The sequence below is a fragment of the Medicago truncatula genome, chromosome 5 (assembly GCF_003473485.1).
Source record: "Medicago truncatula cultivar Jemalong A17 chromosome 5, MtrunA17r5.0-ANR, whole genome shotgun sequence".
Taxonomy (NCBI): Eukaryota; Viridiplantae; Streptophyta; class Magnoliopsida; order Fabales; family Fabaceae; genus Medicago; species Medicago truncatula.
In genome coordinates this window covers 37,429,519-37,456,376 of record NC_053046.1, presented here as the reverse complement: position 1 = coordinate 37,456,376, position 26,858 = coordinate 37,429,519, and the positions used below count along the sequence as shown (strand labels likewise).

Below are 26,858 nucleotides of genomic sequence, written 5' to 3'. Positions count from 1 at the left end.
TGCGTTTTCTCATTTTGCGAGTCACTTTCAGGCGGTTAGAGTGCAGAGGCCGTCGGTGGAAGGTTTACAGTTTCGGGGGTTGTCTTTTGTTGAAGGGGGCGGTCTTATTAAGCCTTTTTCTGTCGAGGAGGTGAAAGCAGCTATTTGGGATTGTGACAGTTTCAAGAGTCCAGGTCCGGATGGAATAAATTTGGGTTTTTTCAAGGATTTCTGGCTTGATGTGAAAGATGAGGTGATGCGTTTCGTTGGGGAATTTCATAGGAATGGTAAGTTAATCAAAGGTATCAATTCTACTTTTATAGCTCTTATTCCTAAGGTAGATTCTCCTCAATCTTTAAGTGATTTTCGTCCTATATCATTGGTTGGTAGTTTGTATAAGATTCTGGCTAAGTTGTTGGCTAATAGGTTGAGGCAGGTCATTGGTAGTGTCATTTCTGATGTTCAGACTGCGTTTGTTAAGAATAGACAAATTTTAGATGGCATTCTGATTGCGAATGAGGTTGTGGATGAGGCTCGTAAAAATAAGAAGGAATTGTTGATGTTTAAGGTGGATTTTGAGAAAGCGTATGATTCTGTTGATTGGGGTTATTTAGATGCGGTGATGGCTAAAATGGGTTTTCCGACATTATGGAGAAAATGGATCAAAGAGTGTGTTACAACGGCTACAGCTTCCGTTTTGGTTAATGGTAGTCCCACAGATGAGTTTTCTTTGGGTAGAGGTTTGCGTCAGGGAGACCCCCTTTCCCCTTTTTTGTTTTTACTGGCTGCAGAGGGGCTGCATGTTATGATGAAGGCTATGGTCGATGCTAATTTTTTTAGAGGTTATAGTGTTGGGAATGATAATGAGGTGGTGGTTTCACATCTTCAGTTTGCAGATGACACGTTACTTTTAGGTGAGAAAAGTTGGGCGAATGTTAGAGCGTTGTGGGCGGTTTTAATTCTTTTTGAAGTGGCGTCTGGGTTAAAAATAAATTTCCATAAAAGTTTGTTGGTTGGTGTAAATGTTTCTGACTCTTGGTTAACGGAAGCAGCGTCGTTGTTGAATTGTAAGGTTGGTACTTTGCCCTTTACTTATTTGGGATTGCCGATAGGTGGGAACCCGCGTCGTCTGTCTTTTTGGGAACCTGTGGTTAACCGTATAAAATCTAGACTGTCTAGTTGGCAAAGTCGGTTTCTTTCTTTTGGAGGTCGCTTGATTCTTTTAAAGTCTGTCTTGACCGCGCTACCTGTCTATGCTCTTTCCTTCTTCAAGGCTCCAACAGGTGCAATCTCTTCCATAGATTCTATTTTATCTAAAAAAAATTTGGGGGGGATGAGGATTATAGAAAAATATCTTGGGTGGGTTGGCAGAGTTTGTCTGAGAAATGAGTATGGTGGTTTAGGAGTTAGGCAGTTGAGAGAGTTTAATGAGGCGTTGTTAGGGAAGTGATGTTGGAGATTACTTGTTGATCGTGGAGGGTTGTGGTATAGGGTGTTGGTTGTTAGATATGGTGTTAGGGATGGGAGGTTGGAGGATGGGGGCCGGAGTGGTTCTTTTTGGTGGAAAGAGGTTGGTAGGATTAGAGAAGGGGAGGGTGGGGGCGGTGTTGGTTGGTTTGAGGGTTTTGTGGTTAGGTGTGTGGGTGATGGGGAGGATACCTTGTTTGGCATGAGCGGTGGTGTGGAGATGTCCCTTTCAGGATTCGATTTAGAAGGTTATTTGATTTAGCTTTAAATAAATCCATAAGTGTTAAAGAGATGTTTTCTTTAGGTTGGGGGGAGGAGGGAGGGGGATGGCAGTGGAGACGGAGGTTGTGGGCGTGGGAGGAGGAGCTTCTTGCGGAGTGTAGGTTATTACTTGCTAATGTTTCTTTGCAGCCTCTTTCTTATGATGTGTGGCAGTGGCAACCGGACCCTAGTCAAGGGTACACAGTTCGTGGCGCTTATGCTTTGCTTACTAATCAAGAGGAGTCTCAAGATAGTCTTTGTGAAGAATTGGTTTGGCACAAACAGGTTCCCCTTAAGGTGTCTATTTTTGCTTGGAGATTGATTCGAGATAGACTCCCTACAAAGTCTAATTTAGCATATCGTGGGATTTTGAATTCAGAGGCTTGTTTATGTGTGTCAGGGTGTGGTTTTTTGAAAGACGCTCGACATTTATTTTTGTCCTGCAACTTCTTTGGTACTTTATGGTCGTTGATGAGATCTTGGATAGGTTTTAATGGTGTTGATCATTGTGATATTTCAAATCATTGTTCACATTTTACATTTTACACAGGTGGTTTGAAAGAAAGAAGATCCTTTCTTCAGCTTATTTGGTTATTGACGATGTGGGTTATCTGGAATGAAAGAAATAACAGGATATTTAAGCAAAAAGATTGTTCATTAGTGCAACTATTAGATAAAGTAAAGTATCAATCATTGTGGTGGTTGAAAGCTAATAAGGTTGTTTTTGTGTTTGATGATTAGATGGGGGTGTCGAATCCATTGTCCTGTTTAGGCATTGGTTAACTTTTTGTTGTAATTTTGTAAACTGTTTGGTTCGTTTTAAGTAGTCTTTTCGGTACACCTTGTGCTGAAAGGGCTATATGTGCAGTGTTAATATAATCCATTTTTGCTTGTTAAAAAAAAAAAACCTATTTTTAAGGAAATTTTTGTATTTTTTAATGAAATGTATAGAATTTTGTAAATATCAGTCCAAAAAAAAAAATAGAATTTTTTAACAAAATATAAATTAAATATAAATTTTTTACCATTAAAAATATAAAAATTCATTATTAAATTCATGTATTGGTAAAAAAATTCTAATTTTTTTTTGGGAGAGATCCTTATAATATTATAAGTTTTTCTACAAAATTATATTCAAAAAAATTTGGAGGACTAAAAGTTGAAGGAAAATTTTAGAGGGACTAAAACGAAAAGTTGACATATTTATAGGGACCAAAAAGATATTTAATCCTAAATTATAATATCCTTTATATGTCCCGTTTTTCAACCGATCTTTTATTGTCCATTCAAATAATAATTTGAACTTACTTATTATAATTTTTTATCGCAATTTAATCACTATTAAGTTATATAACATATCATATATAATTAAAGAACAAAATAACATGACATGAAACTATGGTACTCACTACTTATTATCCATTTAAAAGTGATAATATAAGTTGTACAATCTACGATAATGGTTGAAAGACATTTTGTTGAAACACTAGTGTATATTGGCAAAAACTTGGAGTATACTAGTTGTTATGTGGAGACATTGGAATGTAAACACAAGGATGTAGAAACTAGTGTAAAGTGTGAATTGAAAATTTTATGTTCCACATTGGGTAGATCACACACTCTAGTAGTGTTTATATATGTGGGAAATCACTTCCAAGGGTGTGCCCTTGGGGTACCCACTTTTGTGAACGGAGTGAGCGCTAGCCAAAAATTATATAAGACACACGCGCGACGATGCCACCGCCGTCCGTCTGGGCTGGGCCTTAAAGAAATATATTTTTTTGGTGCTCAGAAAATGAAAAATAATTTGCTGCTCTGAGATTCCCGCACGCGGAAGACCAAGTCTCACACGTTTTTCACACGCGCAAGCTTCCGCTCCACGTTTCCGCGTCGTGGTTACCGTTACGTGGGCTGAGTTTGGCGGGTCGCGAGCCGGGTCGGTGGAGAAAATGAGGAAAATTCCCCTCTATAAATAGAGAGCTTGGGAATGGGATTCTTCACTCCAAAACCGAGAATCGAATCCTCTTCTCTAGTTTTCTCCCTTTCTCATCTCCCTCAGTTTGTGTTGACGAACCGTTCTTTTCTTCCTCCTTCTTTGGTTTCTCGAGTGGTTTGCGTACCATATTAGAGTGGTTTTTCGAAACTTTTCGAAACCATATTGAGGTGTTATTCTCGAGCGATTTCTAGCAGTGCAGCCTTTAATCGTACAGTTAGAATCTGGGCTGTTTTATCCTGGAGGCGGCGCGGTTGCTAGTCTACCTTGCACAACTTAGGTAGTGCCGCGAAACGTCTTAAAGAAAGCGACCTGGTCGTGACTCACCCCGGTAATAGTTTCAAAGCTCTGTCGTAATTTTCAAATTACAAAAACAACACATTTTGATTTAAGGAAAAAGTGATTATCTTATTGAAGATAGAGATCATGCTTTTATTTTACATTTGCAAGAGATACGATACAATACCTACATGCATGTGTCTAGTTTTCATGCATGTCCCCTAGGCTCTCCATTTTCACCGCCTCCACCTCCTCCTCCTCCTCCTCAACCTTCTTCGATCGCTCCTTTGCACTACCTTTGTCCCGATTCTCCTTATTTTTCTCATCCTCCCTAACCTCTTTTGTTGTGCCCACCTCTCATACTTCACCTTCTCCTGGAACTCCTCCAGGTTCTTCTTCTCCTCCCGGATTTCCACCCTGTCCACCTCCTCCCCAACCTCTATATGTATCTACCCTAGTTTTTGTTTTAGATTCTTCAGTTGCACCATCTGCAAATAAAAAAACACAATTATTATATATAATAAGAGAAGAAAAAAAATCGTGCAAAATGTCTATGTATATACATTGTATTTCATCTTTTGATGGCCTAATTGCCACAACAGAGAAAAGCAATAGTGCACAAAGAGAGACCACGAAGATGAAATACTTTGTTTTCATCCTTGATCAACTAAATGTTTAATTGTATACTCAAATATGAATTCAAGCAGCAAGTCTTTATGGTAACAATTTGACTTATTGTGAGAATATTGGGGCAGCAACACCTTTTGAGCTGTAAATTGGGATGTGTTTGTAAACAAAGATAAGCAAATTTTTTAGATTTATTCGCAAGGTGCTCATGCTTATGCAGGGCCACATCTTTTTTAGTACAAAATTAAATTTTATATTGTTAATGGATAAAATAGATAGCCCTACAATATTTTAAAATATGCATATTTGATTAAAATAGTTGCATTATTGTTATCTCGATCACTCACCGAAATATGATAATTTGAATTAAATGATCAAAATAAAATAAGATTTTGTTTTAAATATTATTAATAAATTAATCATCAAAAAATATATAATTAAAATATAGATTATTTGTAAACTATTATTTCATGTATTAAAATAAACAAATTGCAGTTATGTTATATCCCAGATGAATAAAAAATTCATTTAAATCTACAAAACTTTTAATTAAAATAATATTTCTTTACCTATATAATAAATCTCAAAAAGAGGTATTTGTTTCATAAAAAATGTGTAATTTAAGAAAAATAAAGGCTAAATTGACATTAAAGTAGTTTATGAGTTTGAAGTAAAAAGATCATACAGATTTATAAAGTTTATGGCGGACAATAAATCAAGGAATTCAATGGGTATATTCTTTTTAAAAATAATCCATATGCATACTACGTTGATAGCATGCAATAATGAATCTAACTTGTTTCCAGCAATCCATATATGCTTATATTAAAAAAAAAAAAATCATATGCAGGAAGATACAATCCAATGATCTTTATTGTCCTGCTTATTCAACAAGCAAAATATTTTCAACTTTAATACAAACGTAGGTTAGCCGAATTGCACCTCCTTGGAAGCTCTTCCCCATTGAGTGTTTCTAACCTCTTTGCTTCTCCAGTGAAGCTTTCTTTGACTATATAAAAGGGTCCTCCAAGTTGGGGATTGCAATTTTCCTTCTCTTTGGGGGCCTATAGGGCGCCGGGCTCTAGGTCGTCTTCTTTCATTTTTCTGGGAATTACCTCCCAGTTTTATCTCGTTGGTGGCTATCTCTTTGAAATATACAAATTTACAATTAAAATTTAAACGCATATTCTATTTTTGTTTAATATAAAATTTTGGGTTTGAAATATGAACCATTCGATCTTGATTGGTTGATCTCAAACTTGTTGACCGCATGCAGTCACCCTGATTGCACACAAATTAGATATGAGGGAAACAATGGTCATGTGGAAGAGAGAAATTGGCATTGAGAGTTTGAATTTTGTCAACCATGTACGTCCATCAAGGTTGTGAAGAAGTTGAAAAGGAGAAAAAAGTTGACAACCATGATATGGCAGAAGATCAATACATGTTTTTTCGGAGGTGTGTTGATGGTCAAAGAAAAATGGAGGAAGTAAGGGAAGGAGACAAAATAAATTTAAGGAAAATTATTTTTATACACCTTTTAGAGAATTTGATCTGGTAGATGTGATAAGTAAGTGATGTGATAAAAAAATGAGAGATAAAGAGAAAATGAAATATTGATCGAGTGTAAAAAAAGTGAGGTGTACATATAATGGTTTTGATAAATCTGGTAAGGTGTACAAATATAAGGTGAAAGATAAAATTTGTTTGCTAAGAAAAAAACACATCTTAAGGTTTGTAACTTGTTATATTTGAAACCAAAATAAATTCAAAACAACTTCATGTATGACACAGTTTGTGAATATGAAATATCAAAACATTTTATTGAATTGCAAAGAATGCATCACAACATAAGTACAAATTCAATCACAAAGAATGCATATGAAAAAAGTGAAGAACAATTAAAAAATCACGTGAAACTCCCATGTTTCATACTAGCATATACACCAAGATGTTCATTAAAATTTTAAAACTATGAATTTTTCATCTCATAATATCTTCATGAAACCCATTGTTAACCAATATGGGACTGTAAACTCACATTAAATCCTCAATATATACTCCCCCCCTCAAGTGAAGGAGCATGACACCATATATCCTCCCAATACCTTAAACTATTAGGCAAAAGAATTTTTCCTCTTATATTATCTTCATGAAACTCATTCTTGACTATACCAAACTCCAAACTTGCACTTGAATTTTCAATAGAGAGTACTTTGTTAGGAACAACATAACTTACAAAATCAAATACCAACACAAACTTTTACACATACCAACCAAAAAGCTCACAAAATATAAGAACCAATAACGAATGGCGAGACATTGATGCACGAGCTGTGACATAAGCATTAGAATTGAATTCATGTCTTTTTATCATTTCGCTTTCCAAAGGGGAATGATATTCGAATGAATCCAACCTTCTTCTTCTGATGTGCTATGGACTGCTTTTGGTCGCCCCCGTCATTCTCATGTTCAGTTGGAAGAGTTTGATTTTCCCTCATTGCTCGAAGCATTTGACTCAATGCTACCTTTGTTTCAGCATGCTCTTCCATCTCCTTTGTCGTAGTATATTCGTCAGGAACCTGCTTTCTACTAAGTAGATCTCTCATTGAAACCGAGGATCTTACAGCGGGCTTCATAGTTTGACACTTTTCAACTTGATTGAACTTGTTTCGCTTAATCGAGTTATGCATAGCTCGGCCCTTTAGATAGTTTTCAGGAATCCATCTCCTTAGAGCCTCTTCAGCAGCACGTTGCTTTCTGTTTGCAGTTTCAATACCGTTTAAAGCTTCAGTTAAAATTTCTTTGCTGCGTAGAACTTCTTCGGTTGCTTCCTCCAATTTTTTAAGAATATTGTGTTTAGAAGCATTTACTTCATCCATTTTGAAATTGGCATGTATTACCTTCTTCAAGATAGACTCTTCAGGTATTTGAAATTCGGGGTTTAGAGTAGAGTATACCTCTAATGCAGAAGTCACTTTCTGATGTTCTCGCATAGAAAATCGCGATGATATATCAGCACAACCAGATAGAGCCTTGATTTCAGCTAGAGCAACGGCTTCGGCTGCCATTGCAGCTTCTTCCATCTTTTTAGCTGCAAACCACCTCATCTCAGCAGTCTTAATATTAAACTCATTCTCTTCATACTCAATCCCTTGCTTCGAAACTTCTGCAGATCTTGTTCCAACCATTCCATTGAACTGTTCAACATCCAATTGGTAATCCTTCACAACCTTTTGGGGGGTGTCAAAAGTAAAATCCTTTTCTACAGGAGCTTCTGGTGGCTTTGTAATTGCTTCTTTTTTGGCCACATTTTGAGCAGAGATAGCTGCAAACTTTGATTGCAGATTCTCCCGTGTCCTCTCGAGAAAAAGTCTCTCCTTCTTCATCTTCTTATTCAAAGTTTCGACAGAAGATTGTATTGTCCCAAGATCGTTTATAGTTTTACCAAGGTTCATCTTCGCTTCTTTTAACTCGGTTAGCAACATATTGGGCGATGAAGTATGGCATGGACTTGAAATTTGCAATATTTTCTCTTGACGGTGGACAATCTTTTCAGAATTTTTAACAAGAGCTCCAATATTTTCGCACGATTGAGTTGAAGCACATTTCAATGCTTCAGATTGTAGCTGCTGCTTTAATTTCTCGAGAATTGTTTTGGCAGATCCGAGTTCTTCAAGCACATCAAGTGTTTCGAGTTCTTTCATAATCAAATCCTTTTCCAACTTTGCTGCTTGTTCCTCTATTTTCTTTATGTCAAAGTCTTCAATACTGTTCTGCTAATGACAATCTTAAAACATCAGAGTGAATTACAAAAGGTGTTTGAACAAATAAATTATGCTTTGTCATATAGAATGTATAAGATCAAACATTAAAAATTGCTTATTGCATAATATCTTCATTTACTTGAGAACCAAGTAATAGAAAGGTGTAAGATTAGAGTCGAATTCGGTTGCTTACTCTATCTCAAATGCATTTCCTTATCTCGCGGCTTTGTGTTCAAGTTCAGTTCTCAAAATCGAATTTTCAATGCTATATGTTTAAATAGTAAATAATAAATCATAGTATCAGATTAATTACTCTGCACTGACAGTATAAAACTAGTCTACACATGCATGTAATCAAATCACACAAAATGAAACTTGGTTATGTTAGTTCATAAAATAATTCAAGAAATATCTACATGGTGAGATACTACGATTAGATGTATGTCGTGTTTTCAAATTGCACGATAAGGACACTATATCGCTATAACATAACAGATTTTGATGAATTTGTTGTGAAAACTACAATGCTATCCTAGATTCGCTATTACAAAAATAACGGCCACCATTCAGGTTGATTCTAGCTGACTTATTTAAACTACTATGTGGCTTCCTCTATCTTCTATTTTACTAAGCAAATGTTTGGCATTCCTCAATTTTTCGCAATTCACTATTTTTTTCATAAGAAGCCAAACTAGTCCACTGATCCAAACCAACACCATCCGACCAAACTAAGTTGGTTGTCCGCAGTTCACTATTGATAACACTTTGCATGCATTTTTTTTTTTTTGTACATTATTAGCCCACAGCCCCACACAATTATTAATTTGTTTTCTAGAGAAATAAGATCCCCCCAATAGCTTATATAAAGAAAATGACACTAGCAAATAAATAATTGAATTTTAACAACAATTTTTCACTCTATAGTCTATGATTATGAACCTTCAAAAACAACATTTACAAAATCTCAAAAATAGAAAAACAAACAACACAGGACTTCATGGCCCAATGGATAAGGCGCTGGTCTACGGAACCAGAGATTCTGGGTTCGATCCCCAGTGAAGTCGTTTTTGCTACCTTTTTTAACATAAATAAAAAAGAGGTGTGAAAAGTAGAAACTTACATAAGCTTCACCAAGCTTGTAAAGAGGTAACCAAGGACCACTTCCACCAAAACGAGTAACAGCTTCCTTAACAGACTCAAATGGCATTGACGTATCAACTTCAGCTCTTGAACTCACTCTTCTTATTCCATTTTCCATCTCTTCTTGTTTTTCCAATGAATCTTCCATCATCATCATCAGCTTCTTCTCCATTGGATTCAGAGAAGAAGAAGAAGCATCTATAGCTACTACTACTACTACTACTCCTAAAGTTGCATGGAGATTTGAGCTTTATCTTTATGAATGCATTCATTTATTTAGAATGTGTGTGTGAGAGTGTGATGATTATTTTGAGGGACCGAGTTCGAAAAAAGGAGAAAGCAAAAAAGAGAAAAAGGAGAAACGAAAGAGGAAAGCGGTTATGAAGGGTGCTTTTACACTGTTTGGTTGGTGAAAGGAAAAGTCAAATATGTTTGTTGTAAAATTTTGGCCAATGAAAATATGACACGTCATTGATTTGGAGGATGTAAGGTGAGCTTGTTTGTCGTGTTTTTGTGATTGGCTAGATTTGGAGCGTGATTTGCGGTGTAAGGAAGGCTACATGAGTTTGGTCTCTAAAAAAACAAGGATAGGAAATCAGAATTTAAGTTATACAATGTTTGATCTAAAAACCTTGTTTTACAAACATCATAAATTAGGATCGTACTATTAAACATAAAAAGGTTGTATAAAAGAGTAAAAGAAAAAAATAGTTGGAATGCACTTATGTGTCACAAATATATATTGTTCAATGTTTCGTGACATTTTTGTTGTAATGTCATTGAAGTGCAGCCCGACAAATTGAAGGACAAGAGATATGGAAAAAACTGAAATTTTTGTATTCACTAAATCACAATACAATTTTTTATCTTAAGTATGTCTAAACTACTAAAATATTCTTTGAGCCAAAAATAATCGTATAAGAATAAAAAATTGTTCAATACCATAAATATTTGTTTTGTGTCGATCTGTTTTATTTTATGTTATTTTGTCTAATACTTATTTTTTAGCAAAGCAAACCTACTCAAAATGTGTATCCATACATTTATTTTATTTTTTTAAATTAATAAATTATTAATAATTTATAAAATAAAGAGTTATTCGTGGATTTGTCTTTTTTTCTTGAAAGAAGATTGTATCGCTCAGGGATCAAGAACCTCTTCATTTCTTAAATAAATAGATTGCTACATTTAAGGGAGAGAACCAAACAATATGAAATTTGATGGGCCACATTTTAGGTGAGATCCATCAAACTTATCTTTAACGTGTCTTCATAATAGAACCCTATAATTTTCTTTTCTTTTATTCAAGATCGAACCCTTAATTTATTTGAGAAATAGAGAAGATTTTCATCGATAAGATGAATGATAACTAATTCTTTAACATATAGCATTCTTGCTTCTAAATCGCATTGCATCACTATCATGTTATATTTTTCTCCTTTTTAATTAATAGTATATGAAAACTATATACGAGTGGAAGACAAACATGTAACAAACTGCGTCGCTAAATTTTTATAAAAACTCCACTTGTTACATAAATCTTTTTATACGAAAACATACGTGTGGATGCATTTTATGGTATCAAAATCAAATCAAGAGTGATTAAACGGATCATTTAATCCTCATGAACTTAACTCAATTGATATAGACAACACATAACATATGTAAGTTCTGGGGTTTGGACCCCGAAAAATAAAAACGGATCATTTACATTTTAGGAGGATCGTCATTCCTCCTCTGCCCCACCCTCGATAGGTTGTCAAATTAAACCCATCAATAACAAAATACAATACCTTTTTTTAAAAAAATACAATTAAATACTATATATATATATATATATATATATATATATATATATATATATATATTAAAACAATACTCCTTCCGTTTCTTTTTAAATGTTGTTTGACTACGGATTTAACGATTACATTTAACTACCGTTTTGAGATTTTAAGGGTACGATTTGTCACTTATACCCTTTCTCAATTACTCTTATCTTTTTCAATAAAACTAATGAATACTATCTGTTTGGAAAACTAAAGTTTGTTATTTTTATACAAAATTTGTTCTTCTTTTTTTTCAAATAGATTTTCTTGACTAGAATTTTTTTTTTTTGTTATATTCAACATTTAAATTATGTCGCACAATGTTGAAGATAACAAAAAAATAATAATTTTGTTGAAACCTTAACTTTGATTAAAGGAGTCTGGAATAATTCAGAAGTCCTAACTCAACTGAAAAAATGCGACATTGTTAGGCCGGATGCCATGACCGGGGTTCGAACCCCGGTACCTCCACTTGTGTGTGTGAGTTTATAATGACTTTGACATTTCGTCTATCTACCAAAAAAAAAAAAAAAAAGAGTCCGGAATAAAGTTAAATTTTTCTTAACTTTTGATTAATGTGAAGTTGAAATAATTTTTATTTTGCTTTACAATCAATAGTATATATATATAAAGTAAGATTTTTTATTCCACGTGTCACTTCCACGTTTATTCTCAATATTTTTATTATTTTTTCTATTCCACTAAATATTTTATTTAATTTCTAATATTTTATGTAGCCAAAATATCTCAACAAACTATATATAATACCTTCAATACTATCCATTGAATCTTCTTTTCTATTTCTTTCTTTTTTTTAGGAAAAGAAGTTTCAATTAGTTACTATCTAATCTTTTAACACCATATTATTCAATTAGTTTTTTCATTGAGGAAAAAAAAGATTCGTTTTTTTTATTTTTTTTATTTTTTAACTATAAATAAATGAGATTTTGTTAATCACCATAATCACATATTTTGAGCAAAAATCGAAAGTCAAACCTTATTTTGATCTAAGCTTTTTCTTTCTTCAAGTTTGACAAACACCTATACTATTATTTCTTCTAATTATGCTTAGATTTTTATTTTTATATATCTAATATATATAAGATGGAACTAACACATACGAGTAAGTTTACTGATTGTTTTTTTTTTCTTTCTTTCAGGTCCTTGAACTAACACCTATACTATTGTTTCTGTTTCAGGTCCTTGAACTAACACTTATACTATTGTGTGTGTTTTTTTTTTCTTTTTTCTTTTCGATTCAACAGTACCGCTCTTCTCTCCATTCTTATTCATAATAATTGAGTTTGTGGCATCCATTCCTATTTGGTTTTATTATTATTATTATTACTATTTCACCAGTTACGCTAGTTTAGCAATAGGTATTTTTTGCTTATGTTGATCTTTTATGTTGTTTTGTGTGTAAATCCAATATAGCGGACATTCATAATTGGTGTGTGTCATTATAGCAGTAGGGATTGACATCCATTCATAATTTGCGCATGCCATTATAGCGGACACCGTGAACCCAACAGTCTATAGGAACACACAGTCGTTTCTAAATTTTTGCAAGTCCGGATACTTAAAAAATGTATATTTTATTCTGTATATGTTAATAATTTTACTAAATCCAGTTAATTATATTTGTCTGTGCATCTATAAATTTACGAGTATACAAAGTTATATGTCTAACCCGAGCAACGCCGGATAAATATGCTAGTTATTAAAAAATATGTGTACAATCTTTTGAAGAAAAAGAGTAACTAATTATTGTTGTTACGGGAGAGTTAAAATATGTTAAAAAAAAATAAAACAAAAATTGAAGAAAAAGAGAGTAATTAACTATTGTTTGTTACTTTGTTATAAGAGAAAGATAACACATTAAATTTATTGGAACAGGAAAATGCATGCAAAAAATAGAAATTTATTGGTGGATTAAAATAAGAGTATAATAGAAAGAAAATGTGCAAAAATAGATTTCTCTAATTTGGTGTTAATGAGTGCGTCCAATTTTTAACAATACTTAAAAAGGGACGGAGGGGTCAATTTTTTTGACGAATTCCTAATTTTTTTCTTTTCTTTTTGATGAAGATATAATCAAAACAATAATTTAATATTATAATTTTAAATGATATTCATTTTGGGAGAAATTTTTGCTTTGTAAATATGAGAGTCTCATGCGGAGCCCTTTATGGGCGTGGGTCACAACCCACTTGAAAAATTTTAAAAATTAACGATCATAGATCTATTTTGTGAGATTTTAAACAATTTTGTGATGTTTTTTGTTTTCGGCACATTCAAATATGTGTAAAGTGATGCAGTGGCCCATCCAAAAAAGAAAAAAAGAAAAAATCATTGGTCTATATATTTTATGAAATTTTAAACAATTTTTCAACGGTTTTAAATTTCGGCGATTCCATAGGTGGCATACGTGATTTTTGTCACGCCTATGCTTGACTGGTTAGCGGAATCAGAGACCTTCTAATTTGTGGGGCGTTTCAAATCTCCTTTATATTTTATGTCAACTAAAATTTGTTCCAATTAACATTTTTACTATAAAAATAAGTTTCATAATGTAGTGGCCCACCCAAGTATTTTTTCCTGACTCCGCCATGAATGAGACCGATAGTGGGACAAAGAAAGTGGAGTAGTATATGATATCATTATTTATAACTATTAAGTTTTTTTAACCTATAATTACATATATTATCAACAAAATTTCGGGTTACCGTCAAGGGCCTGAAGTTGACATTTGATCGATATTTTAGAGCTATTGACATTGAGTATGACTCAAAGGCTGTCATGAGTTTGGTTTGAATGAGTGTAGTGCTAGACATTTCTGTTTCTTACTCATTCAACAGATCCTTCGTATCATGCATCATGTGAATCATATGTCGTGTGAATCTGACAAACATGGAAGATGCATGCATTTGTCAAGTTTAGGTTACATAAATTGTGTTAGCATTTTTTATAGAGAAATGTTAATAAGTGCGTCAGGTGTACTATTTAGAATCATAAGTAGTAAGTGTTTATGAAAATGCATGTAATCAATGCATTAAAAATCAAAATATTTGATTTTTTAAATAATAATTATTTATTTTAAATACTTAAAGAGTGTCTCGAGCACTCGTTATCAGACAATTTTTTATTTCATTTCTAGTTTTAGTCCGTGTCTTTTTTCTTTTTCTTTTGTTTTTGATTTTGTTATTGGTTAATGGGACTTACTTAGTCCCTTTCTTTCCCTAAGAAAAACATATTTAATTTAATGTGACCTGGTGCAGGTGTGAGAAGTTTTAAGAATGAAGAAAAAACTATGGAGATGGGAGAAATTTTGGGATCTTTTTTAAAGAAACCTATTTTTTTTTATTAGGTTCACGTACCAGCATTTTTTTTATTAATTTTTGTCCAATTAAGTGGTGAGTTTTGTATTTTATTTTTTATTCTAGAAAAGAATTATACATATGCCGTCTAGGTTAATTAAGTTAGTGTCTACATATGCGTTTACTTGGTTAAAATTAAGCGGGAGTAAGACTTTTGCAAAAGGGGTCAAAGATAGTGCCAAATATGCTATTTTAAATGTTGAGCAGTCGAAATCGTTAGTTTGTGAAAGTTGGAACCCAAAAATGCAATTTAGTCAATAATAAAATCCATGGATTAAAGACCGTGCGACACGTAGAGATCAAAATCAGCTAATGCTATGAATGTATAGAAGCAATACTCAAATAAAAAAACGTACAGCTATAAATATGACATTTCAAATTGTTAGTAATAAATACTCCAATACCCTTCAGCTTTCACTATGTAATGTACTATGTGAAATGTCTCTATCAGTGATACCTAAGTAGGTGAATATGTTCATATTATTTATTCTTGCTATTTAATGAGGATAAAATATTCTTCAGTAAAAAGAAAGAGGATATAAATTGTTTGGCATCAAAGTCCAAATAGTTATCGAAGCTTAGGACGTTGGGAGGAGAGGAGGTCATGGTTCAAAATTTAGGGTTTTCAAACAGATAGTTAGGTTAGGCTTATTTATTATTCATGCATAATGTGGACACATGAGAAACACATAGCCAATCAGCTTGTAGTTCACGTGGCTTTTATATTAGTCATTCAGGTACCGTTTGATCAGTTTTAAGTTAAAACTTGTTTGGTAAAATATTGTACAAAACTTTGATTTTTTTTTTTTGTGGTGTCTGAGATTTGAACCCGCGACCTTGCATATATTTATACATTGTCTATATCAACTGAGCTAAGCTAGAGAATAGTTTGTTTTTTCTTTTCCAATTATATGTATAACAAATTTTGTTATAAGAATATCATATTTTTGGTGTCATTTAAAAACATAAGAATTTATATTATATGGTATTATATTTGTTACATTGTTGCTGTCATTGAAAAAATTATGTTTAGTTTTTTTAATAAGAAAAATATATACATAGTTTGCTACAATATAAATGTGTAAAATATATATAAGTATAATTTTTTTAGGCATCTATATTTGTACTTTTAATTAAAATAAAATTTTTATAAAAATAATAATTGTACGCATTACGCAACACTAAAAAAATTATACAGATTAGCGTAACAAAAAAACAGACATACATACATAAAATATTACTCTAAACGCTAATGTGTGCGTGTATATTTTTGAGGTTGAAGAAAGGGAATAAAAATATTTGGTGTCATTCACTGACAGCATGAATAAAAATATTTATGAGGTTTTGATAATTAAACGATATTAAAATTAAATATATAAGTGATAAAAAGATAATAAAATTCTTTCAAAAATAGATAATAAGATTAAATTGATCATCCTTTAAAAAAAATTATATGGACCGGTTAAAAAAAATGGAAGAAAAAAACAAATTGAAAAATAATATTAAAAAATAAAAGAAAAGGTTACCTGCGTGAGTTGAAGAGAGGTGCTTGTGAAATAAATTACGGAGAAGTAATTTTTTGAAGTAGCATTTAACAACTTTTGGTTAAAGCTCATTCCATTCAATTTTATGCATCCTAAAAAAGTATTTTTTTCGAAGGTACTTTATTGATATTGTGTTTGACCTAACTTCTCCTCAAAAATGTAGAGAAGCTAAAAAAAGCCGGATCAAACGGTACCTTAGTTGCGTCTATTGTTCATTAATGATGATGTTATTCACTTCCTTAATCACGTACTAAGGTGAGAATAGACCCCAAGATTTTTTTTATTTTTTTTTAAGGAATAGACCCCAAGATCTTCTTCACATTAACAATTAACATTGTCGGTGTTAACTATTTGGCAATTTAAAATACTATTAATTAGGTATTTTCAACTAATATTAATACTATACATTTTTATGATAATAATTGAAAATCAATGATAAATACATGACATTATATAATTAAAAACGATATAGATAAATTATATTATATAACAACTATGAATAATGACTAGTATGATTAAAATAATACTAAAACAATTTATATCTTAGATAAAATTCATGTTTCCCTTTGAGCTTGTTACTTTTATGTTTGCCAAATGAATCTCATTCAATATAATTCTTAAGTATTTATTGTATTTTATGCAAAATTATCATCATCCTAATTCATTTAAGATTGTTTCATATGGTAAGATTCTTTTAAAAATATTTATGTTGTCATAAGTATGTAAACAGACTAGCAGAGTTTTTCATGATAAATCAATTATGTATGTCTACAAATTTCTCATTCTAATTTATGGAATCATGGACCACAAAGCTGTTTCATTTATTATACAATGTTGGTCTAGAACCAAATTCCTTTTTCCTCAACTGTTTTTGGTCACCACTGATTTATTAGTATAGACGAATCAGAGCCAAACTAGTACAAGTACATTTTCTCTTTGTAACAAAACAAACCAAACTAGTACCCCAGTCCCTTAATCAACGGTCAGATTATTCCAAAAATAATTGAACAACTACCCATTAGACCCATCATTTTTAATTTAGTTTGATCACCAAGCATTAAATTTTGCAACTATGAAATTGGTGCGCCAGAAAACAATCCCTACTACATCAAACAACCTGTTTCTTGATTTAGTCTATACTCTATAATTAATTCCCATATAGCCAACTTGTATGTCTATCCTTAATCAACATAGCATGTATCTTTGATTAAACATGTTAATTAATAAACTTAGTCATATTGTTACTTCATCTCTTCATGTTTATAAGATACATTTAAGTTAATAAGTTGATGTATTTTGTTTGAAATTTGGATCAAATACATCAATTTTAATTTTTAACGTTCTTTTTGATAAAAAAAAAAAATTATTGCTAGAAATTGTTACTCATCATATATTGTACTCCATCCGTTCTTAAATACATGTTGTAATTTGACAATGTGCACTATTCTTATAACTTTCTTTGACCATATTTTTAAACTAATATATAAATACAAATTACTTCTTAAATACATGTTAGTATATTAGATGTTGTACGATTTGTCTTCATAAATATTTTTAAATATCAAATTTTTATACTCTTTTATTATAGATAAATAAAAATATTAACCGTCAAAGTTATGTATTGATATGTGTGTCGTGATTGATTGCAACATGTATTTAGAAACAAATGGAGTTGTCATCTCAAAAGTGAAGTTTCACAAGAGGGCACTATACTACTACCACCAGGTAATTGGTTTTGTTTTTATTGACCCTTCGATTTTTTGGGGGAAGAGAGTTCCGATAATTCGGAGATCTACTAAGAATTGTTCTATCTATAAATCAAATTTAAATTTTTTGAAAAAGTCGTTTTTTATTGAAGCTCAATAACCTTTTGACCTCAATTCCTTGATTACTACTATCTCCGTTCATTTTTAATTGTCACATTTTGACATTTTACACATATCAAGACAATCAATAGTTGTTACTACTTTTGATGCAATAAGTTATATTTTTACTATAATGACCTTATTAATTTAATATCTTATTTCATATATTTCTCTCTCCGCAATAAATAATTAAGGGTAATATTGATAAAACATCATTTAATGTTGCATTGAACTTTGAAAGTGACAGTTAAATAGAAACAAAAAAAAATCTCCAAAAGAGACACTTAAAAAGGAACGGAGGAGTATCTAGTACGTAATTTTTTATTTTTTTTTAAAAAAAACTCCATTTATTATATTGATAAATGTTTTAACTTTTATTTTTCCCAAATACATGAAAAGCCATAATACAGTGCTAAGGAGTGAGGACCATAAGCAGACAGAAGAGTGTATACTCATAACTCAATGTCTATAGTTCCATTTTCCTTTGAGGCTTATTTTATATCATAGTTCAAAACAAGATACAATATTTCTAAACCCAAAAAATGATCAATGATGGTATCAATCATCTCTCAATTGACAAGTCTTTCAGAATAAAGCAAGATGATAAATTCTTCTTAAGGCTAAAATCAAAGGAAGCTTCTAGTGCCAACGCTTCATCAAGGGTCATGTATTATGGAGAAAGATCAGTTGCAATTCCCTTTGTATGGGAGGCACAACCTGGTACTCCTAAGCACCCTTTATCTGAAACCTCTATTCCTCCACTTACACCCCCACCTTCATATTATTCCAAAAAATCCAATACTAACAAAAAAAGAAATTCAAAAATCAATATTTTTTCATGCATTTTGTTAAGGTTGGTAGGTTCAAGGAAGACTACTCATGCATCATCGACATCGTCTGGGTCGTCATCATCGGCTTCATCTTCTTCATCGTCGTACTCATATTCCAGGAGAGACAACAATCAAGGAAGCTTCTCTTCCTCGTGCTCATCAACAGTTGTTGGTTCTTTTTTGAAACATAATGGTTCAAATAGAGATAGAGGGTGTTATCCTATTGGGAAAACAAAGAAGAAAGAAATAGTAAGTTGTGGAGAAGGCTAATTTAAGATGGTAATTCCTTCATTATAAATTAGTTTTCTACTGAAGGTGTCTTTATTAGCTTAAAGATTATTGAATAATCGTCTTCCTATTAAGGATAATTTGGTAAAACAAGGGATAACCATTATAAATGATTCTTCTTGCTTAAGAGGAAGTGGTACTAGGGAAAGTCTCAATCATCTTTTCTTGGATTGCGTGTTCTACGGTCAAGTGTGAAGATCAATCAACAATTTGTTAGACTTCTCTTCTGCTTTTGTTAATGATGTATCAAGTCATGCCATTCAATTGAGAGGATTACAAGTTTTTCATGTGTAAATTAAAGATTCTTTTCATATTATTTGGTTGACTTGCATTTGATCTATTTAAAAAGCTCGTAATAATGTTGTTTTTGCTAAGAAGGAATTTAATTTATCTTTTATTTTGGATCAAGATAAAATTCTACCGTGGTGGTGGCTTAAATTAAATTGAAAGGATTCAATTGCAACTTATCTCAATGGTGGAAAAACCCATTACATGTTTTGGAGTATGTAATTGCGTTGTCATTAAATCTTTATAATTTTTTGGGGGAGGTTTTTGATATTTTCTCAGACTTTGTAGTTTGTTTGGTCGTCTAATTTAAAAAAAAGGCACAAAATCGTTTAACACTGACTTTGTTATTGTGTAATTTGAATTGTTTGATCATAAATTAACCACTAAGATTATTGACCATGTATATGTGCGAATTTCTAAGAGGAGGGAATCCCTTCTTGCTTAGATTAAAGTTCATATTCTAATCTTCATCTTCTTCTCATTTATTTTCATGGAGATTTGATGAGTGTTTTATATCAAATTAAACAAAATCTGGATTATAGTTGTTTATAAATGCCTCATAGCCCCATCCAGGAAGTCCAAAACATACAGTTTATTACCTTGCATCCAAATTTTACTTTCAATATTCATAAGAATCCCTACTCACTATTTAAATATTAGCATCATGTAGCACCTAGACAACATAATTTGTCTTGAAGTTAGTTCTGATACAAAAATTGTGTGTTTTTTTTTTTTTTAATTTGAACTCATGTTAGGATTGAAAAGTTTTAAAAAAATAAAATAAAGTCATGCAATATTATGGGCTTTATTTTAGAAGACTACGATGAAAAGCCCATTTCAATCTCATGTTGGTAGAAGGGGTAAGGCAATTGCTTTTTAAGCACCTAGGAAAAACCAAACGATATTTAACTACCTTTTGACACACTTTTCAAATCGGTCATCCGATTTAAAATGTCTACTATCCATTCTTAAAAGTGTCAAATGATATTTTTTTAAGAAGATAAAATGTGTCAAATGATAGTTAATTGTCGTTCGGTGAATGCCGAGAACAATCACCAGATGCCTAAATAACAAATGTCATGGGGTAAATGAAGTAGCTCATGCAATGGACTAATATAGCTTTATGTAACTGGAGGAGTGTTGTCATTACATTCCTTTATACACACTTTTTAAAATACTCTTATTTATCGGTTAAAATTCACATGAGTTTCGAAAACTATCCGAGTCACATATAAATTTGATAAATTTGGTGAGACTATTAAAAAGAGTGTTCAAAAGTGTCAGATAATGTGTTAGCATTATTCACGTAACATCCACAATTATTGCAATACACAACATCTCACTTTTTTGGGGTACAAATGAGCCCTTTTTCAAAGATTTTAATTTCATGTTTCTTTCTTTTTGAGCAAATTTTCATGTTTCTTGATAAATGAATAATTCATGTTGGCGGTTCTTTGTTGTTTTGAGGATTAAAAAAAAAGCAATTATGTTTATCGGATAAATTAATAAATATGTGTCAAAGGTGTAATTCAACGGCATTACTTACGATATTGATGAATTATTATGGAGGATCAGAGTTCTATCATGTGGTTAACATTTACCTCTTCCTCCTAATAAAGTAGGCATTGATATTTGTCTATTGAAAAAACAAACAAATAACATCCATTGATCAAAATGCTAAGTGTAACTCAAGTTCGTCGTTCTGTTGGTAAGTGAATAGTGTCAATGTTGGATTTGACAAAAATAATAGACCATTTTTTTATACAATACAATAGATTGTTTTAGAATATTGACAATCTGTGGTGCTAAGGTAATATAGTCTACAATTTCACATACCAAATTCAATAGCATAACTTAGTTGGTAGGGTATCGTGGTATTCAATGGTTGGAGTTCAAGATTTTTTATTTATATTTTGATAGGTGAATTTTTAATCATTATACTACTTGATTGGGAAAAAAATCAATATTTATTCCTGAATAAATTATCTATTAGTCACATAATTTTCAACTCGCGTTGGTATGCGATATGGATACAGATTCACGGTTCGTGACATGAGAAGAGTTCGATATATATATGAGAGTATAGAGTTTGTAGTATAGTACTACCTAATTAAGTATAGTAATATATCTTAATATTGCAAAAAAGTAGAAGGATTATACTCGCCAACTACAACAAACTAAAACCCACTTTCCAAAATAATTTTTTTGTATATTCATTTTTTTTTTCATTTTTATCGGTGTTATTTTGCAAGAGATATTATCTTTCTCAAATAAGTTTTAACGAGGTTTTTCTGCAAACTTTATTTGCTCCACTGAATGTTGTTTTTTTCTCTTAGATTAAATATGTTTTTAGTCCCTACAAATTTTTTATTCATTTTTAGTCCTTATTTGCATTTTATAAGGACTATTTTGGAGGAATAAAAATATTCATTTTTTATAAAAAGTTTTTAAAATGGGGACTGTTCTTACAAACTAAAATATTATGGAGGGCTAAAATTACCCTTAAAATTTTATAGGAATTAAATTTGAAAACTCATAATTTTGCATAGACTAAGAACATATTTAACCTTTTTCTCTTTTATCCCCTACTCAATCCCTTCTTGATCTTTCCTTGATCTTCATCCACTTATTTGTCAAAGAGAATTACGTGACTATGCTATAATTAACACAGATATTCTGCCAGTGGAGCAGTTGAAGTCTAGTGTTGGGGTTGTGACATTTGGTGTACTCATACAGAAAAAGGGTAAGTGAGCTTTGTAGTATTGAATATATATTGAGAAAGAATTGAAATTAGGAGTTAGATATAGTTAGTGATTTGTTAAACCTTACCTTAGGTTCAAATTCAATGAAGCGAGTCATAAGGCTCAAGATACGGGTCAAGTCAAATAGTAAGAGATGGTGCCATTCAATTTCTTGGAGTTTAAGCATTCATACCTTTCACAGAGTTCAATAGCAAGTACTCCTGCATATACACTCTTTCTCTCTGTCACCTTTCTTTTTTTCTCTTTCACCACCCACTTTGACACTATATTCTTTTCCTTTAATTCAATTCCTGTGATGAAGTACAATATTAAATTGCTGCTGTGTCGGTCTCACATGATTTCAAGCTAGAATGGTTCTAGATTTTGTATTTTCAATAAATTGCTATGCAATTGAAGGGAGAGCTTTCATACTATGTTGAAGTGTGTGCTGCAAAGAAAAATTGTCACTAGTGTGAAGGATATAGTTAAGATTCAGAAGAATCCGAGCTAAAATAATTTTTGGTCAAACTTTATTTATCTTTTGGCTGAACTTTAAATTATTAATGTTTTTTTATTTATAATCTCTTGGGCGAACTCCGAATTATTAATGTTCTTTATTTATAGAAACCAAAGGGTTAGCTTAAAAGAAAATAGTTAAGAAATATATGGTGGGTTTGCCCCACAGTATCGTTCATGGATGAGTGTCTAAATTGAATTGTAATATTTAACCATATTCTTACGAATTGCATGATAAAAAAAAAATCATAACACACTTATAAAGATGTAGATATAATTGACCGAACTCCGTGACAAGTATTTCACATGGGCGGAGCCACCCCCAGTTAGCCTGGACACTAGCCCAGACTCAGCTCCAATTTTCTTTGTAGCAAGCCCAGCCATTATTAGAACTTTTAACTTTTCATGCGGATTTTTATGTAAATTCAGCAGGAAACGCATTTCCTGCAGATTTTACCAAGGGTTTAAGTTCCTAGGTGAGGTGATACCATAACATTTTAGGATCCGCAGGAAATGTGAAATTATCTGCAAGAAATGTGAAATTATTCGCAAGAAGGAAGTAACATTTTGCGATAAATTTTTTGTCCAAACTCTATAAAATTCCTCACTCCACCACTGGTATTTCATATTTTTGTGGGTTGATTTATCTATTTTCTTTATACCTAGATTTTCCGTTCTAATGACCACAAATTATGATGCCAAATTAACTAGTGTTAATGAAATCAAAACTATGACATATTTTTTATATGTCAAATGATTTTCTATAACATCCAAGTTTGGGTGAGATGTCTCAAATCGGCATTTCTCTATCTCTCTCAATTCTATATATATCCGTCACATAACAAAAGTCATTTTCTGCTAAAGATTAGCAACTTATCTTGAAAGGTGTCCAACCCCTATTGCACTGATCGGTATATAATACTAAGAGTCCTTTTCAGCTTGCTTGAATTACAATTTCTAAGCAATTTCATGTTTATGAATGATCATGTTGTGTCTCAACATTTAATGACTTTTAATTTTTTTAAGTATTATCGGTGTCTACATATTACTGCTTCGTTAACAACGGCATGGTGTAATTGGATGGAGCATAATGATGTTGTCTTTAAAAGTAAAGTTGCAAATTCTTTAGAAGTGGTCAATCTCGTAAAGCGTCTATCGTGATCTTAGTTCATATGTAGGGAGGGGCATAATAAAAAATTTGTTTTCTCGGATTAGTGGTTGAACCCCATTGTATATCTTCAAAACATGTAATTTCTTGACTTATTGTAATGGACTTGGAGTACCCTTGTATTCAATTTAATAAAATCTTGCTTTTAAAAAAAACATATTACTGCTTCATAGGCCTACATGTTATTACTAGATGCATATATATCACTATGATATATTTCCTTTGATATACAAATGCTCTATTCATACAAAGCTTATTAAACCAATTCAGAAACAAACTAATAGAGTTGTAACTAACTAACTAATTTAACCTCTCCCCTAAAAAAAAACTAATTTAACCTCTATCAAACTAAATAAAGTTAGAAATATATATAAGTTTAAAATGGGACTTCCAATTTTATTTACATGTCCTCAATAATAAGCAAGAACCACATGCACACGCCAATAGAATCACAAAGTTGATTTAAAAAGTCAAACACATTTAAGAACTCACACGTGAGCAAGTAGACCTAAGTTTGTCGTACAACAAAAATATATATAACCATTATTCTTGAAATCCTCGAAAACAAGAGAGGTTCAATTCAACCACTAGCATTGAACATATTTCTTCTTTTATACAATGTGACATTATTTTCTATATATTACTTCCAAATCAAAATATAGCTGGAGTGTTGATTTGTCCTTTACAACCTTGCCTTTTAAGCACACCAAACCAAATTTGTAACCAAATATATTTTCTTTCTTCAATTCCCCTTTGGACTCTCCATCACTTCTCTAGCTATTATTTCCATACATTAACTCTTATACATGTTTCAGATAGCATGCTTGAATGTCCAGAGAAAGGTAAGAAAACTCTTTCAAAGTATACTTTTTGTACTCTTCAAAATAATTTGTAATAAGTATTTCTACTAATTAATATATGGTAACCAAACTTTTCAAGCATACTTTTTGTACTCTCAAAAATAATTTTTCATATATTCTTTAATATCTATAGGGGGAGATTTTTTGATGAGATAGGAAAGAAGAGGGAAGGTGATGAGTCTTTTCAAAAGGGAAGAATGTTAGGTCCTTCAGGAACACTAAATACAACTACTCCTTGTGCTGCATGCAAGCTTTTGAGACGAAGGTGTGCCCAAGAATGCCCTTTTTCTCCATATTTCTCTCCTCATGAGCCTCAGAAGTTTGCTTCTGTCCACAAAGTCTTTGGTGCTAGCAACGTCTCAAAGTTGCTATTGGTATATACACATATAAAACCTTAGTTCATTATTACAAATATTTCAATTTGTTAACTGATTTAGCTGTTGATTTTATTTCAAGTCGATCGATATACATTAGCATAAGTGGTTTGATGAGTTTTACAAATTGATAATAACAAAATTTTTAGGGCTGATTTAGAGATCGATTTGTCGACCAATTATTTAGGACTTTTACAAATTGATCTTTAAATCGATTAAAAATAAAGTCAGTTTGATGAACTAAAACTTTCACATACGTAGGGTTTGGAAAGGGTCATAGTTGCTAAATGGATTACTAAATAATGTGGGTTTTTAATATGAACCTTTTAAAAAATATTCTAATTAGTGGACCTTTGAGTTTAACTTGGTATAGCAAGTTAATATTTTCTTTTTCTACTATTTATAAAACTTAATCCTCTCAATTTTTTTTTATATAAAATTAATACCATATGATCAGTTCATGAGGTCCAAATTTAAATCAGGAAGATATTAGAAAATAGAGCCCCTCTAAATAAAAAATTATTTATATATATCTAAACCTTGTGTGCATTCTACTAGAATACAAAGCCATGATGATTAATTTTTATATGTATGAAAAAAGTAACTTTTGTAGTATTATGTGTTTAATTAGGAGGTACCAGAGAATCAAAGAGCAGATGCAGCAAATAGTTTAGTTTATGAAGCAAATGTAAGACTAAGAGATCCAGTTTATGGATGCATGGGTGCAATTTCATCTTTGCAACAACAAGTTCAATCATTAATAGGTGAACTTAATGCTATAAGGGAAGAAATACATAAATACAAACTCATGGAAGCTAATATGCTTCCTTCTTCAGAGGATGTATCAATTGCTACTCTTCCACCTTCAACATCATTACCAATGCTTCCTTCTTCCATTTACACACAACAGACAAATCCTACCAGTTATAGCTCAATTTCGAATGATCATATTTCCTATTTTGATTAAATTTGGAAACAAAATAATGATGATAAATTTTTTTTGTTAATGATTTAAGAAAAAAAAGACTATATATTAGTCATGGTATGTATACTTGGTTTTTGTTTATTTTTGTACTATTGATGCTCAAAATTTTCCCCAAGATATATGATTGGAAAGTTATTGTTGATTGTTAGTTTCTTTCTTCTATAATTCCTTTTATGATGAAATCATTGAAATGCCACTTTTGCTCATATTGGAAATTATATTGCTCCTTGATCTTGACTTTATCATGTGATTTACTAAAGAAGGAAAAAAAAAAAAAAAAAGGAATCACTCTTTTCATGATTGCTTAGAAAGATAGGTTTATTGTGTCAACATAACCTAACCATCATTCTTTGTCTTTTGATAATAAAGTTGAGCAAGACTTTTCACTATATGTCTCGATCATTTAGATTTATATATTTACGAGTTCTAGAATTTATAATCAGTGGATGTGGGAGAGTCTAGAGAGGATTAATCCAATATTAAAAGTTATTCTTAAGCATGCATGCATACTTGGATCTCACTCAACTCTTGTTGCAATTGCCAACATGATATAAAAAGGCCAATATGTACATTGATTATCTATACATTTTCATCAAATCAATATCTATCACAAAGTTAGTTGAAAATAATAAAGCTTACATATAAAAAATAAAAAATAAAAAAATCAATGATGCCTGCATCTG

At 31.6% G+C, this 26,858-nt stretch overlaps 3 protein-coding genes, 1 long non-coding RNA gene and 1 other non-coding gene across 6 annotated transcripts; 3 read left to right on the top strand and 2 right to left on the bottom strand.

Annotated features, from left to right (window-relative positions):
- Positions 1-3,518: 3,518 nt before the first annotated feature.
- Positions 3,519-4,696, bottom strand: LOC120580517 (uncharacterized). Its single transcript, XR_005646250.1, has 2 exons — positions 4,543-4,696; positions 3,519-4,467 (listed from the first exon to the last, which is right to left on the bottom strand). It is a non-coding gene; the product is annotated as an uncharacterized lncRNA (long non-coding RNA).
- A 1,792-nt stretch (positions 4,697-6,488) lies between these two features.
- Positions 6,489-9,793, bottom strand: LOC11434546 (WEB family protein At2g40480). 2 transcript variants are annotated; one of them, XM_024784568.2, is made up of 2 exons: positions 9,494-9,793; positions 6,489-8,385 (listed from the first exon to the last, which is right to left on the bottom strand). In XM_024784568.2, the coding sequence occupies exons 1-2, from the start codon at positions 9,683-9,685 to the stop codon at positions 6,967-6,969; spliced, it is 1,611 nt and encodes a 536-aa protein (XP_024640336.1). In that variant the 5' UTR covers positions 9,686-9,793; the 3' UTR covers positions 6,489-6,966. The 2 variants fall into 2 exon arrangements, with proteins under 2 accessions (XP_024640336.1, XP_003616760.1); XM_003616712.3 differs by having other exon boundaries at positions 6,489-8,382; positions 9,494-9,752.
- Positions 9,365-9,437, top strand: TRNAR-ACG (transfer RNA arginine (anticodon ACG)). The gene has a single exon. It is a non-coding gene; the product is annotated as a tRNA-Arg (tRNA).
- Positions 9,794-18,525: 8,732 nt separating the features above from the next.
- On the top strand, positions 18,526-19,710 carry LOC11434085 (uncharacterized). The gene has a single exon (XM_024784569.2). The coding sequence runs from the start codon at positions 18,668-18,670 to the stop codon at positions 19,223-19,225; it is 558 nt and encodes a 185-aa protein (XP_024640337.1). The 5' UTR covers positions 18,526-18,667; the 3' UTR covers positions 19,226-19,710.
- Positions 19,711-24,540: 4,830 nt separating this feature from the next.
- Positions 24,541-26,320, top strand: LOC11430462 (LOB domain-containing protein 15). Its single transcript, XM_003616710.4, has 3 exons — positions 24,541-24,798; positions 24,950-25,190; positions 25,822-26,320. The coding sequence occupies exons 1-3, from the start codon at positions 24,785-24,787 to the stop codon at positions 26,155-26,157; spliced, it is 591 nt and encodes a 196-aa protein (XP_003616758.1). The 5' UTR covers positions 24,541-24,784; the 3' UTR covers positions 26,158-26,320.
- Positions 26,321-26,858: the final 538 nt, after the last annotated feature.

Coding starts and splice junctions, on each gene's coding strand:
- LOC11434546 (XM_024784568.2), bottom strand. CDS start 9,685: ATGGAGAAGAAGCTGATGATGATGATGGAAGATTCATTGGAAAAACAA. Junction 8,386..9,493: donor ACAAGCTTGGTGAAGCTTAT/GTAAGTTTCTAC, acceptor GATTGTCATTAG/CAGAACAGTATTGAAGACTT.
- LOC11434085 (XM_024784569.2), top strand. CDS start 18,668: ATGATCAATGATGGTATCAATCATCTCTCAATTGACAAGTCTTTCAGA.
- LOC11430462 (XM_003616710.4), top strand. Junction 25,191..25,821: donor ACGTCTCAAAGTTGCTATTG/GTATATACACAT, acceptor GTGTTTAATTAG/GAGGTACCAGAGAATCAAAG.